Consider the following 15,688-nt stretch of genomic DNA (forward strand, 5'->3'; position numbering starts at 1 on the left):
ACCTGGTGGTTCACACTTACACTCACCCATTTGACCATAAACAGAAATATCAATCTCAATCTTAAAATAATGAATCCTAACTAGTCATAAGTTGGCCTGTGATACTCCAATACTGAAACTATGTATTGTGCCAAAACAAAAGCATTCACATTGCTAAACTCACAAACTAGTATTTAGTCACTTAGCCATAATACCAACTTACCTCATAATTTGTAATATTTTAAAGTTAAGAATTAGTCTAAGTTTGCCCGAAATGCCTAGCCATGCTAGGTGTTCTAGTGGCACCCTCTGTAATTAGTATTTTACTACATGTAAGCCACACAATAACCAAATTCTGTAAACTCAGCATTATAATTCTTATAGAGAATAAACTTTGAATTTGAATTGAATTTGAAGAGGAGCACTGCAAGGTAGCTAATGGCCCACAAAGGGTAGGAACAAGAACACAGAGGGGGGGGGGGGAATAACAGTAAGGGACCAAAAAGAAAACCCAAAGGAGAAAGAGGAAAGGGGAAGAGGGAGAAGGGGAAAAAGAATCAGGTTAAGTCATGGGTTCCAGTCACGGTATTATGCCTTTTTGTTATTTATGATTTTCATTTGTTGATTTTTACTAATTGGTGCTATATTTATGTATGATCATACTTTTGCTTTGAGCAAACTTCTTTACTTATTCAGAATTCGAATACCACCTGGCTGCAGCACAGAGCTTAACCATGCTGGCTACTCCTTCCTCACTTCGCTTTTTGAAAAATATGATAATGACAAGGACAGTGCACTAAGCCCACAAGAGCTCATAGATCTCTTCTCTACTTGTCCTGTTATGCCATGGGGTCCCGATGTCCTCAATTCTGTTCACACAAATGAAAAGGTGAGCTTCATCTATAAAGTACTGCATGGTAACCAATACTCTCTTGTCAGCATTATTGTGATAAAAATGCAAGATACTTAAAAATGTATTCTCTATTTAGTAATTTTTGCCCATATGCTTTAGGAACATAATAAAATATTTTTTTATTTAGGGGTGGATTACATTGCAAGGCTATTTAGCTCAGTGGACACTCTGGACTTTACTAGATATTCAGAGAACATTAGAGTACTTTGCATATCTTGGGTATTGTGGATCTGGTGATGACAATCAACTTTCTGCTATCACAGGTATTTGATGTTAAATAAAATGTTCATTGTAGTTTAGTGAGAAATTATGTAGATGGAACTTCCATTTATATATTCTAGAGAAAGAATTGCTTTGTGTAATAAAGTATCACAATTTACCCTTTTATACAACAGTAACTCGGGAGAAGCGAATTGACCTGCAAAAGAAACAAACCATGCGGAACGTATATCAGTGCCATGTTATTGGACCTCGTGACGCTGGCAAAACGACTTTCTGTCAGGGGCTTCTTAGCAGAACTTTAGAGGTGTAGTACATAAATAAAAATTTTGGGAGTTGGTGAAATATTGGGATACCATGTATGAGGCTGGGCTTCATACTTAAGCCCCAGCCTCAGTTAAGCCTCATGAAGTAGAAAGGAAATATTGCAGGAATATAATCTATTCAGACACTCACAGAATTGAAGATGAATTTATATAGAAGAGAAGCACAAGTTTCTAAGATTTACCTAGCATGATGGAGAATGTAAATACTACATTGTACAAGGACCTCACTCCTTCCATGCTTATGGTATGCTTTTATTTGTGTGATTGAAATTCTAATGTGATTCATGACAAATGTAATGCTGAAACTGTTTGCACAGAATACATCCTTTCCACTTTAGAAGGCCTGATTTGCAACTAGGCTGTGAAGCTAATGATCCCAGGAACCATGAACAGATGTATATTACAGATATTTATTATGGCGATTTGTTTCTTTTATGGCTGGGTTAATAGAGAAGAATGGAAAGCTTTTAATTAAATGTGGAAAAATAGAAATTAGAGTTTGTGTTGAATGCAAAGATCAGACTAAATCATTCATTGCTGAGTTATGCTCCTAAAAAAAATTGTGTAAAATTCCCTGTTGATTTCTTTGCAGGAAGTGCAAGACATTGCTCCAGATAGATTGTCTCGACACACCATCAGCACATTACAAGTTTATGGTCAAGAAAAGTATCTTGTTTTGCATGATATTGATGTCCACAACATAACTGATGCCCTCATGCCCAATGAAGTCCAGTGTGATGTAGCATGCTTGGTATATGATGTGTCAAATCCTAAGTCATTTGAATATGTTGCTAGAATATATTTGGTAAGTTTGCCAAGCAACACAGAAAGGATAGTATGGAAAGCCCTTGCTTTATGCAGGTTTGCCATGTGGAAATTCACTTTTATGCTATACCCTGTTTCTACCAGAATTCTCCATGTGCTGTCTATAAATTCGCCCTATACAGTCAGTGCAGTTTTCAAATTATAAGACAAGATGAAATGTTGATATTCTGATTGAGATTGCTACAGCTGTCATGGGTTTAGATTACATCTTCTGCATAAAGTGAGGGGCCCCTGTATTTGATTATAAATTAAAATGTTCCTTTGGATTAAACATTTGAAATCTTTTTGATTTTGGTATTAACCCTTTGGGGGTTTCGGATGTACTAGTACGTTTTATGATCCAGGGTTTTTGACGTACGTACTAGTACTCCTAAATTCTAGCGCCCTCAAATCTAGTGAGAGAAAGCTGGTAGGTCTACATATGTAAGAAAAAAATCCTGCAGCACACAGTGCGTAATGAGAAAAAAAAAACTTTGACCGTGTTTTTGGATTAAAACAGCGACTTTGCACTGTATTTTCGTATGGTATATATTGTTGTATTCTAGTTTTCTTGGTCTTATTTTATAGAATGGAAGACATATTACAGAAATTGAGATGATTTTGACTGGTTTTACAATGAAAAGTACCTTGAAATTGAGCTCAAAGTAGCAGAAATGTTTGATTTTTACCAAAGTTCAAAAGTAAACAAATCATGCTACACGTCCAATACACGTCAACTGGTGAGTCTAATATTCTTTTACAAGTGCGCTGATATTATTTATACCATTTCTACACTAATGCCGTAGTCTGCATAACAGTAAATCTTATTTTTATTTTAAGAATAAAAATTCAAAGTGGAAAGCCAAAGAAATATAAGAGGGGCCTGGGGATGTGACTAACGAACAGAGAACTTGTTATTTTAGTGCCAGGAATGTCTTTCTTGTTTATTCTGGACCCTATTTGGAAATTGGCATCTTTTGAAATTTGTGTGAAATTGGCAAAATTGCTAAATTCTGACCACTTTATTGGATAGTTGAAATCAGTAAATGGGTGGTTTCTTGTACTCATTCGATAGAAAAAATTGAGTTTTAGCAAAATAGCTATGATTTTTGTCAACTAGTACACTGGAATTGGCCGAAAATAGGGCTCAAAGTGGGCAAAATCACCAATGAGTAAACATCGTCAAGACCGCTAACTTCGTGAGAGCATAATTCCGTAAGTTTTCCATCAAATTTCATACTTCTGGTGTCATTATGATCGGGAAAAGATTCTCTATATTTTCATAAGAAAAAAATAATTCTTTTTTTTTTTTTTAAATTTGGCCGACCCTGAAAACAAGTTTCTGAGAGGACCTGTCGACCCCCAAAGGGTTAAATATATTTGTTAGATTTAAAAAAATATAATGTGGCTGCTTTTTTTAATTCATTATGAACAAAGTGGCTTCATTGTTTGATATCCAAATCATATCCATTATCTTTTCCAGTTATTTAGTGTTTCTAAATCTCTGATATCTGAAAGACAGAATTGTTTGAATATTATAAAATTCATTAATTAGTTAAACGTATGTGATTTAAATGGGAGCGTAATAATGTTAAAGTAAATCAATAACGTAACCTTTTTCAGAAATACTTTAGTGAAACGTCCATCCCAGTATTGTTTGTTGCCAATAAAAGTGACATGTCTGCAGTACGTCAAGATTATATTCACCAGCCAGTCTCGTTTTGTCACAAGCACAAGATCCCTCCACCACACACATTTTCTTCTGCAGTTCAGCCTAAGAAAGACATTTACACTAAGTTAGCAACAATGGCAGCATATCCGTAAGTATTTTCCTAATCCTGTTTTTTTTTTTATTATTATATAAACTTTACTTAACCATAATGAATACTTTATTTCTTATAATATTTCTTTATTGTATTATGTATTTATTTTTGTAAGTTTGCTTAAAATTTTAAGTTTAAGTGAACAACAAAGTAAATAGTTCATGAATGGTAATAATGGTTTATGTGCAGAATAGTTGTGTTCAGCACTGTGATAATGAGTGTTAATCTTATTTTTAAAACTAATGTTTTAGACTTTATTGGTCTCTGCCACATTCATGGGTGATTAGAAAATAACAAATTAAATTAAAATGCTTGATTATAAACTATTGTTTGTAAGCCCCCTGTTCACCACATTACCTAATTTCTTTTATATCTTTTGTGTATGTAAATAGACACTGAAAACTCATTATGAAAATGTTCTCTTCCCAGAGGTTTTATCAGTCCAATACAGAGAACAGCATTAAGGCAGTATAAATAGTAGTGTAGGTCAGGTGCTGTGAGAGAAAGGACAGCTAAGTAATGGACGTGTTTTGCTTAGGTAGAATGTGCTGTACAAAGTTTTCAAAAGTAATGAACCTTCCTTTGTTTTGAGTTGTATTGTTAATGGTAGTGATGAGTGATGACTAAAATAGCATCTGCTGTACTTGTCTGATTCCTTGATGTCTAGTTTGACTTTACAGGAAATCCATGAAGTGTCCAAAGGTGTTGCAGTGTATGACACAAGAATTGTTCAAATTGCCTGGCATGTGTAACGGTATTCCTTGATGCACTGTGTGAGAGTTTTAGAAGTTTCTGTAATGCATTAACATGAGGAATAAGATGTTTACCCATTACAACATTACTTGTAAATTTTTTGTTGTTGTCCCATGGAAAGCTATTGATGACAAACCCCCTGATACCAACCAAAGACTGTGGATGTCATTGAGTTTTGCATCAGTTTCACTTATTTTTCTTTTGTTGATGCTTTATATGAAGAATCACATGTAATAGCCATGGGCTTCCGACTCATTGCTGTTGTGGTTGATTTATACATGGCTGAGATTCTATCAGTGACTAGGTGCAAAGCAGAAAGGATCACAAATACAGCTAGTTAATGACAAACACTAGATAGGTTCATAGTTCTGCCTTCCAACCAAACCACTAATTTGTATAATAGTATTGCTAAAAGAAAAATCAGAATAGCCAACTTAACAACTGGGACTATTAAGAACCTAATATCTACAAGAAATACACAAGGAAACCAGTGTCAGGTATACACCATTGCTATCAAGAACACTGTTACGTGCCATAGGAATGACGTGAACAACACTCGTCACCCATTGCATCACCTGTGAACGCCTCATGTACTTCTATAATGCTAAACCATTCATTAGGGAATTGCATCACTGTAGTAAATGTTTATTCGTCACTCATCTTTACCACTAACACCTTAACTCCAAATATAGGAAGTTACATCATTTCTGAAGTGATGGTCACAACACATACTATCCAAGCAAACTATGACCATCACTTAGTGCTGCCCTTTCTCTTACATTGCCTTACCTCTGCCACTATTTGTACTGCTGGATTCTGTCTTTGAAGTGAATGATAAAACCCTTGGTGGGCGATGTCTCTTTAATAAATGTCTTAAAACGTGAATATATGTCTATTTTTTTTTTTTCAAACCGGCCATATCCCACCTAGGCAGGGTGGCCCAAAAAGAAAAACAAAAGTTTCTCTTCTCAAATTTAGTAATTTATACAGGAGAAGGGGTTACTAGCCCCTTGCTCCCTGCATTTTAGTCGCCTCTTACAACATGCATGGCTTACGGAGGAAGAATTCTGTTCCACTTCCCCATGGAGGTAAGAGGAAATAAACAGGAACAAGAACTAGAAAGAAAATAACAGTAAACCCAGAGGGGTGTGTATATATATGCTTGAACATGTATGTGTAGTGTGACCTAAGTGTAAGTAGCAAGAAGTACCTGAAATCTTGCATATTTATGAGACAGAAAAACAGACACCAGCAATCCTTCCATAATGTAAAACAATTACAGGCTTTTGTTTTACTCACTTGGCAGGATAGTAGTACCTCCCTAGGCGGTTGCTGTCTACCAACCTACTACCTATAATATGTCTTATTTCTTTCTTTCTTTCTTTCAACACGCCGGCCGTATCCCACCGAGGCGGGGTGGCCCAAAAGGAAAAACGAGAGTTTCTCCTTTTACATTTAGTAATATATACAGGAGAAGGGGTTACTAGCCCCTTGCTCCTGGCATTTTAGTCGCCTCTTACAACACGCTTGGCTTACGGAGGAAGAATTGTGTTCCACTTCCCCATGGAAGTAAGAGGAAATAAACAAGAACAAGAACTAGTAAGAAAATAGAAGAAAACCCAGCGGGGTGTGTATATATATGCTTGTACGTGTATGTGTAGTGTGATATAAGTGTAAGTAGAAGTAGCAAGACGTACCTGAAATCTTGCATATTTATGAGACAGAAAAATGGACACCAGCAATCCTACCATCATGTAAAACAATTACAGGCTTTCGTTTACTCACTTGGCAGGACGGTAGTACCTCCCTAGGCGGTTCTTGTCTACCAACCTACTACCTATAATATGTGAGATATAAGCGACTATTGGCAGAAAGGTGGGCTAGTTCAAAGATGAGTAGTGGGGGGGTTGAAGAGGGTTGGAATAGTTTTAAAAATGCAGTATTAGAATGTGGGGCAGAAGTTTGTGGTTATAGGAGGGTGGGAGCAGGAGGAAAGAGGAGTGATTGGTGGAATGATGAAGTAAAGGGTGTGATAAAAGAGAAAAAGGTAGCTTATGAGAGGTTTTTACAAAGCAGAAGTGTTATAAGAAGAGCAGAGTATATGGAGAGTAAAAGAAAGGTAAAGAGAGTGGTGAGAGAGTGCAAAAGGAGAGCAGATGATAGAGTGGGAGAGGCACTGTCAAGAAATTTTAATGAAAATAAGAAAAAATTTTGGAGTGAGTTAAACAAGTTAAGAAAACCTAGGGAAAATATGGATTTGTCAGTTAAAAACAGAGTAGGGGAGTTAGTAGATGGGGAGATGGAGGTATTGGGTAGATGGCGAGAATATTTTGAGGAACTTTTAAATGTTAAGGAAGAAACAGAGGCAGTAATTTCATGCACTGGTCAGGGAGGTATACCATCTTTTAGGAATGAAGAAGAGCAGAATGTAAGTGTGGGGGAGGTACGTGAGGCATTACGTAAAATGAAAGGGGGTAAAGCAGCTGGAACTGATGGGATCATGACAGAAATGTTAAAAGAAGGGGGGGATATAGTGTTGGAGTGGTTGGTACTTTTGTTTAATAAATGTATGAAAGAGGGGAAGATTTCGTTCGGATTTTTAACCCCGGGGGGTTAGCCACCCAGGATAACCCAAGAAAGTCAGTGCGTCATCGAGGACTGTCTAACTTATTTCCATTGGGGTCCTTAATCTTGTCCCCCAGGATGCGACCCACACCAGTCGACTAACACCCAGGTACCTATTTGCTGCTAGGTGAACAGGACAACAGGTGTAAGGAAATGTGTTGAAATGTTTCCACCCGCCGGGAATCGAACCCGGGCCCTCCATGTGTGAAGCAGGAGCTTTAGCCACCAGGCCACCGGGAAGGTACCTAGGGATTGGCAGAGAGCATGTATAGTCCCTTTATATAAAGGGAAAGGGGACAAAAGAGAATGTAAAAATTATGGAGGAATAAGCTTACTGAGTATACCAGGAAAAGTGTACGGTAGGGTTATAATTGAAAGAATTAGAGGTAAGACAGAATGTAGGATTGCGGATGAGCAAGGAGGTTTTAGAGTGGGTAGGGGATGTGTAGATCAGGTGTTTACATTGAAGCATATATGTGAACAGTATTTAGATAAAGATAGGGAAGTTTTTATTGCATTTATGGATTTAGAAAAGGCATATGATAGAGTGGATAGAGGAGCAATGTGGCAAATGTTGCAAGTATATGGAATAGGTGGTAAGTTATTAAATGCTGTAAAGAGTTTTTATGAGGATAGTGAGGCTCAGGTTAGGGTGTGTAGAAGAGAGGGAGACTACTTCCCGGTAAAAGTAGGTCTTAGACAGGGATGTGTAATGTCACCATGGTTGTTTAATATATTTATAGATGGGGTTGTAAAGGAAGTAAATGCTTGGGTGTTTGGGAGAGGGGTGGGATTAAATTATGGGGAATCAAATTCAAAATGGGAATTGACACAGTTACTTTTTGCTTTCCTCCGTAAGCCATGCGTGTCGTATGAGGCGACTAAAATGCCGGGAGCAATGGGCTAGTAACCCCTTCTCCTGTATACATTTACTAAAAAAGAGAAGAAGAAAAACTTTATAAAACTGGGATGCTTAAATGTGCGTGGATGTAGTGCGGATGACAAGAAACAGATGATTGCTGATGTTATGAATGAAAAGAAGTTGGATGTCCTGGCTCTAAGCGAAACAAAGCTGAAGGGGGTAGGAGAGTTTCAGTGGGGGGAAATAAATGGGATTAAATCTGGAGTATCTGAGAGAGTTAGAGCAAAGGAAGGGGTAGCAGTAATGTTAAATGATCAGTTATGGAAGGAGAAAAGAGAATATGAATGTGTAAATTCAAGAATTATGTGGATTAAAGTAAAGGTTGGATGCGAGAAGTGGGTCATAATAAGCGTGTATGCACCTGGAGAAGAGAGGAATGCAGAGGAGAGAGAGAGATTTTGGGAGATGTTAAGTGAATGTATAGGAGCCTTTGAACCAAGTGAGAGAGTAATTGTGGTAGGGGACCTGAATGCTAAAGTAGGAGAAACTTTTAGAGAGGGTGTGGTAGGTAAGTTTGGGGTGCCAGGTGTAAATGATAATGGGAGCCCTTTGATTGAACTTTGTATAGAAAGGGGTTTAGTTATAGGTAATACATATTTTAAGAAAAAGAGGATAAATAAGTATACACGATATGATGTAGGGCGAAATGACAGTAGTTTGTTGGATTATGTATTGGTAGATAAAAGACTGTTGAGTAGACTTCAGGATGTACATGTTTATAGAGGGGCCACAGATATATCAGATCACTTTCTAGTTGTAGCTACACTGAGAGTAAAAGGTAGATGGGATACAAGGAGAATAGACGCATCAGGGAAGAGAGAGGTGAAGGTTTATAAACTAAAAGAGGAGGCAGTTAGGGTAAGATATAAACAGCTATTGGAGGATAGATGGGCTAATGAGAGCATAGGCAATGGGGTCGAAGAGGTATGGGGTAGGTTTAAAAATGTAGTGTTAGAGTGTTCAGCAGAAGTTTGTGGTTACAGGAAAGTGGGTGCAGGAGGGAAGAGGAGCGATTGGTGGAGTGATGATGTAAAGAGAGTAGTAAGGGAGAAAAAGTTAGCATATGAGAAGTTTTTACAAAGTAGAAGTGATGCAAGGAGGGAAGAGTATATGGAGAAAAAGAGAGGTGTTAAGAGAGTGGTGAAGCAATGTAAAAAGAGAGCAAATGAGAGAGTGGGTGAGATGTTATCAACAAATTTTGTTGAAAATAAGAAAAAGTTTTGGAGTGAGATTAACAAGTTAAGAAAGCCTAGAGAACAAATGGATTTGTCAGTTAAAAATAGGAGAGGAGAGTTATTAAATGGAGAGTTAGAGGTATTGGGAAGATGGAGGGAATATTTTGAGGAATTGTTAAATGTTGATGAAGATAGGGAAGCTGTGATTTCGTGTATAGGGCAAGGAGGAATAACATCTTGTAGGAGTGAGGAAGAGCCAGTTGTGAGTGTGGGGGAAGTTCGTGAGGCAGTAGGTAAAATGAAAGGGGGTAAGGCAGCCGGGATTGATGGGATAAAGATAGAAATGTTAAAAGCAGGTGGGGATATAGTTTTGGAGTGGTTGGTGCAATTATTTAATAAATGTATGGAAGAGGGTAAGGTACCTAGGGATTGGCAGAGAGCATGCATAGTTCCTTTGTATAAAGGCAAAGGGGATAAAAGAGAGTGCAAAAATTATAGGGGGATAAGTCTGTTGAGTGTACCTGGTAAAGTGTATGGTAGAGTTATAATTGAAAGAATTAAGAGTAAGACGGAGAATAGGATAGCAGATGAACAAGGAGGCTTTAGGAAAGGTAGGGGGTGTGTGGACCAGGTGTTTACAGTGAAACATATAAGTGAACAGTATTTAGATAAGGCTAAAGAGGTCTTTGTGGCATTTATGGATTTGGAAAAGGCATATGACAGGGTGGATAGGGGGGCAATGTGGCAGATGTTGCAAGTGTATGGTGTAGGAGGTAGGTTACTGAAAGCAGTGAAGAGTTTTTACGAGGATAGTGAGGCTCAAGTTAGAGTATGTAGGAAAGAGGGAAATTTTTTCCCAGTAAAAGTAGGCCTTAGACAAGGATGTGTGATGTCACCGTGGTTGTTTAATATATTTATAGATGGGGTTGTAAGAGAAGTAAATGCGAGGGTCTTAGCAAGAGGCGTGGAGTTAAAAGATAAAGAATCACACACAAAGTGGGAGTTGTCACAGCTGCTCTTTGCTGATGACACTGTGCTCTTGGGAGATTCTGAAGAGAAGCTGCAGAGATTGGTGGATGAATTTGGTAGGGTGTGCAAAAGAAGAAAATTAAAGGTGAATACAGGAAAGAGTAAGGTTATGAGGATAACAAAAAGATTAGGTGATGAAAGATTGAATATCAGATTGGAGGGAGAGAGTATGGAGGAGGTGAACGTATTCAGATATTTGGGAGTGGACGTGTCAGCGGATGGGTCTATGAAAGATGAGGTGAATCATAGAATTGATGAGGGAAAAAGAGTGAGTGGTGCACTTAGGAGTCTGTGGAGACAAAGAACTTTGTCCTTGGAGGCAAAGAGGGGAATGTATGAGAGTATAGTTTTACCAACGCTCTTATATGGGTGTGAAGCGTGGGTGATGAATGTTGCAGCGAGGAGAAGGCTGGAGGCAGTGGAGATGTCATGTCTGAGGGCAATGTGTGGTGTGAATATAATGCAGAGAATTCGTAGTTTGGAAGTTAGGAGGAGGTGCGGGATTACCAAAACTGTTGTCCAGAGGGCTGAGGAAGGGTTGTTGAGGTGGTTCGGACATGTAGAGAGAATGGAGCGAAACAGAATGACTTCAAGAGTGTATCAGTCTGTAGTGGAAGGAAGGCGGGGTAGGGGTCGGCCTAGGAAGGGTTGGAGGGAGGGGGTAAAGGAGGTTTTGTGTGCGAGGGGCTTGGACTTCCAGCAGGCATGCGTGAGCGTGTTTGATAGGAGTGAATGGAGACAAATGGTTTTTAATACTTGACGTGCTGTTGGAGTGTGAGCAAAGTAACATTTATGAAGGGATTCAGGGAAACCGGCAGGCCGGACTTGAGTCCTGGAGATGGGAAGTACAGTGCCTGCACTCTGAAGGAGGGGTGTTAATGTTGCAGTTTAAAAACTGTAGTGTAAAGCACCCTTCTGGCAAGACAGTGATGGAGTGAATGATGGTGAAAGTTTTTCTTTTTCGGGCCACCCTGCCTTGGTGGGAATCGGCCAGTGTGATAATAATAAAAAAAAAACTTTTTGCTGATGATACTGTGCTTATGGGAGATTCTAAAGAAAAATTGCAAAGGTTAGTGGATGAGTTTGGGAATGTGTGTAAAGGTAGAAAGTTGAAAGTGAACATAGAAAAGAGTAAGGTGATGAGGGTGTCAAATGATTTAGATAAAGAAAAATTGGATATCAAATTGGGGAGGAGGAGTATGGAAGAAGTGAATGTTTTCAGATACTTGGGAGTTGACGTGTCGGCGGATGGATTTATGAAGGATGAGGTTAATCATAGAATTGATGAGGGAAAAAAGGTGAGTGGTGCGTTGAGGTATATGTGGAGTCAAAAAACGTTATCTATGGAGGCAAAGAAGGGAATGTATGAAAGTATAGTAGTACCAACACTCTTATATGGGTGTGAAGCTTGGGTTGTAAATGCAGCAGCGAAGAGACGGTTGGAGGCAGAGGAGATGTCCTGTTTAAGGGCAATGTGTGGTGTAAATATTATGCAGAAAATTCGGAGTGTGGAAATTAGGAGAAGGTGTGGAGTTAATAAAAGTATTAGTCAGAGGGCAGAAGAGTGGTTGTTGAGGTGGTTTGGTCATTTAGAGAGAATGGATCAAAGTAGAATGACATGGAAAGCATATAAATCTATAGGGGAAGGAAGGCGGGGTAGGGGTCGTCCTCGAAAGGGTTGGAGAGAGTGGGTAAAGGAGGTTTTGTGGGTAAGGGGCTTGGACTTCCAGCAAGCGTGCGTGAGCGTGTTAGATAGGAGTGAATGGAGACGAATGGTACTTGGGACCTGACGATCTGTTGGAGTGTGAGCAGGGTAATATTTAGTGAAGGGATTCAGGGAAACCGGTTATTTTCACATAGTCGGACTTGAGTCCTGGAAATGGGAAGTACAATGCCTGCACTTTAAAGGAGGGGTTTGGGATATTGGCAGTTTGGAGGGATATGTTGTGTATCTTTATATGTGTATGCTTCTAGACTGTTGTATTCTGAGCACCTCTGCAAAAACAGTGATAATGTGCTAGTGTGGTGAAAGTGTTGAATGATGATGAAAGTATTTTCTTTTTGGGGATTTTCTTTTTTTTTTTTTTGGGTCATTCTGCCTCGGTGGGAGACGACCGACTTGTTGAAAAAAAAAAAAAAATATATATATATACATATATACATATGTATAGGTAGTAGGTTGGTAGACAGCAACCACTCAGGGAGGCACTACCGTCCTGCCAAGTGAGTGTAAAACGAAGGCCTGTAATTGTTTTTACATGATGGTAGGATTGCTGGTGTCTTTTGTCTGTCTCATAAATATGCAAGACTACAGGTATGTCTTGCTACTTCTAATTACACTTAGGTCACACTACACATACATGTATATGTTTGTTTATACACACTCATCTGAGTTTTCTTTGATTTTATCTTAATAGTTCTTGTAGGAGTGAGGAAGAGCCAATTGTGAGTGTGGGGGAAGTTCGTGAGGCAGTAGGTAAAATGAAAGGGGGTAAGGCAGCTGGGATTGATGGGATGAAGATAGAAATGTTAAAAGCAGGTGGGGATATAGTTTTGGAGTGGTTGGTGCAATTATTTAATAAATGTATGGAAGAGGGTAAGGTACCTAGGGATTGGCAGAGAGCATGCATAGTTCCTTTGTATAAAGGCAAAGGGGACAAAAGAGAGTGCAAAAATTATAGGGGGATAAGTCTGTTGAGTATACCTGGTAAAGTGTATGGTAGTTATTATTGAAAGAATTAAGAGTAAGACTGAGAATAGGATAGCAGATGAACAAGGAGGCTTTAGGAAAGGTAGGGGGTGTGTGGACCAGGTGTTTACAGTGAAACATAAGTGAACAGTATTTAGATAAGGCTAAAGAGGTCTTTGTGGCATTTATGGATTTGGAAAAGGCGTATGACAGGGTGGATAGGGGGGCAATGTGGCAGATGTTGCAGGTGTATGGTGTAGGAGGTAGGTTACTGAAAGCAGTGAAGAGTTTTTACGAGGATAGTGAGGCTCAAGTTAGAGTATGTAGGAAAGAGGGAAATTATTTCCCAGTAAAAGTAGGCCTTAGACAAGGATGTGTGATGTCACCGTGGTTGTTTAATATATTTATAGATGGGGTTGTAAGAGAAGTAAATGCGAGGGTCTTGGCAATAGACGTGGAGTTAAAAGATAAAGAATCACACATAAATTGGGAGTTGTCACAGTTGTTCTTTGCTGATGACACTGTGCTCTTGGGAGATTCTGAAGAGAAGTTGCAGAGATTGGTGGATGAATTTGGTAGGGTGTGCAAAAAAAGAAAATAAAAGTGAATACAGGAAAGAGTAAGGTTATGAGGATAACAAAAAGATTAGGTGATGAAAGATTGGATATCAGATTGGAGGGAGAGAGTATGGAGGAGGTGAATGTATTCAGATATTTGGGAGTGGACGTGTCAGCGGATGGGTCTATGAAAGATGAGGTGAATCATAGAATTGATGAGGGGAAAAGGGTGAGTGGTGCACTTAGGAGTCTGTGGAAACAAAGAACTTTGTCCTTGGAGGCAAAGAGGGGAATGTATGAGAGTATAGTTTTACCAACACTCTTATATGGGTGTGAAGCATGGGTGATGAATGTTGCAGCGAGGAGAAGGCTGGAGGCAGTGGAGATGTCATGTCTGAGGGTTTGTGTGGTGTGAATATAATGCAGAGAATTCATAGTTTGGAAGTTAGGAGGAGGTGCGGGATTACCAAAACTGTTGTCCAGAGGGCTGAGGAAGGGTTGTTGAGGTGGTTCAGACATGTAGAGAGAATGGAGCGAAACAGAGTGACTTCAAGAGTGTATCAGTCTGTAGTGGAAGGAAGGCGGGGTAGGGGTCGGCCTAGGAAAGGTTGGAGGGAGAGGGTAAAGGAGGTTTTGTGTGCGAGGGGCTTGGACTTCCAGCAGGCATGCGTGAGCGTGTTTGATAGGAGTGAATGGAGACAAATGGTTTTTAATACTTGACGTGCTGTTGGAGTGTGAGCAAAGTAACATTTATGAAGGGGTTCAGGGAAACCGGCAGGCCGGACTTGAGTCCTGGAGATGGGAAGTACAGTGCCTGCACTCTGAAGGAGGGGTGTTAATGTTGCAGTTTAAAAACTGTAGTGTAAAGCACCCTTCTGGCAAGACAGTGATGGAGTGAATGATGGTGAAAGTTTTTCTTTTTCGGGCCACCCTGCCTTGGTGGGAATCGGCCAGTGTGATAATAATAATAATAATAATAAAATAGTTCTTGGTGTTATTACTTTTCCTTTTATATCCATGGGGAAGTGGAATATGAATCTTTCGTCCGTAAGCCGTGCGTGTTGTAAAAGTCAACTAAAATGCCGGGAACAATGGGCTAGTAACCCCTTTTCCTGTAAAGATTACTAAAAAGAATAAGAAGAAGAAAATTGTCAAAGTGGGAAGTCTGAATGTGCGTGGATGTTGTGCAGATGATAAGAAAGAGATGATTGTGGATGTTATGAATGAGAAGAAGCTGGATGTCCTGGCTTTAAGTGAAACAAAGCTGAAGGGCGTGGGAGAGTTTCAATGGAGAGGAATAAATGGGATTAGGTCAGGGGTTTCAAATAGAGTTAGAGCTAAAGAAGGAGTAGCAATAATGTTGAAGGATAAGCTATGGCAGGAAAAGAGGGACTATAAATGTATTAATTCAAGGATTATATGGAGTAAAATAAAGATTGGACGTGAAAAGTGGGTTATAATAAGCGTGTATGCACCTGGAGAAGAGAGAAGTGTAGAGGAGAGAGAGAGATTTTGGGAAATGTTGAGTGAATGCGTGGGGAGTTTTGAATCAAGTGTGAGAGTAATGGTGGTTGGGGATTTCAATGCTAAAGTGGGTAAAAATGTTATGGAGGTAGTAGTAGGTAAATTTGGGGTACCAGGGGTAAATGTAAATAGGGAGCCTTTAATTGAGCTATGTGTAGAAAGAGGTTTGGTAATAAGTAATACATATTTTATGAAAAAGAGGATAAATAAATATACAAGGTATGATGTAGCATGTAATGAAAGTAGTTTATTAGATTATATATTGGTGGATAAAAGGTTGATGGGTACTCTCCAGGATGTACATGTTTATAGATGGGCAACTGATATATCGGATCATTATTTAATTGTAG

The 15,688-nt window shown here is 39.1% G+C and overlaps 1 protein-coding gene across 1 annotated transcript in view; it reads left to right on the forward strand.

Moving 5' to 3' along the window:
* Positions 1 to 4,387, forward strand: part of LOC128696809 (mitochondrial Rho GTPase) — a gene marked incomplete at its 5' end in the record, with an annotated part of 29,538 nt that extends 25,151 nt beyond the window's left edge. The window contains 5 exon segments of the mRNA XM_070081399.1: positions 676 to 868; positions 1,020 to 1,155; positions 1,288 to 1,418; positions 2,030 to 2,242; positions 3,865 to 4,387. Of these exon segments, the coding sequence (XP_069937500.1) occupies positions 676 to 868; positions 1,020 to 1,155; positions 1,288 to 1,418; positions 2,030 to 2,242; positions 3,865 to 4,065 (874 nt within the window).
* Positions 4,388 to 15,688: the final 11,301 nt, after the last annotated feature.

Source organism: Cherax quadricarinatus, unplaced genomic scaffold (genome assembly GCF_038502225.1).
Source record: "Cherax quadricarinatus isolate ZL_2023a unplaced genomic scaffold, ASM3850222v1 Contig2589, whole genome shotgun sequence".
Taxonomy (NCBI): Eukaryota; Metazoa; Arthropoda; class Malacostraca; order Decapoda; family Parastacidae; genus Cherax; species Cherax quadricarinatus.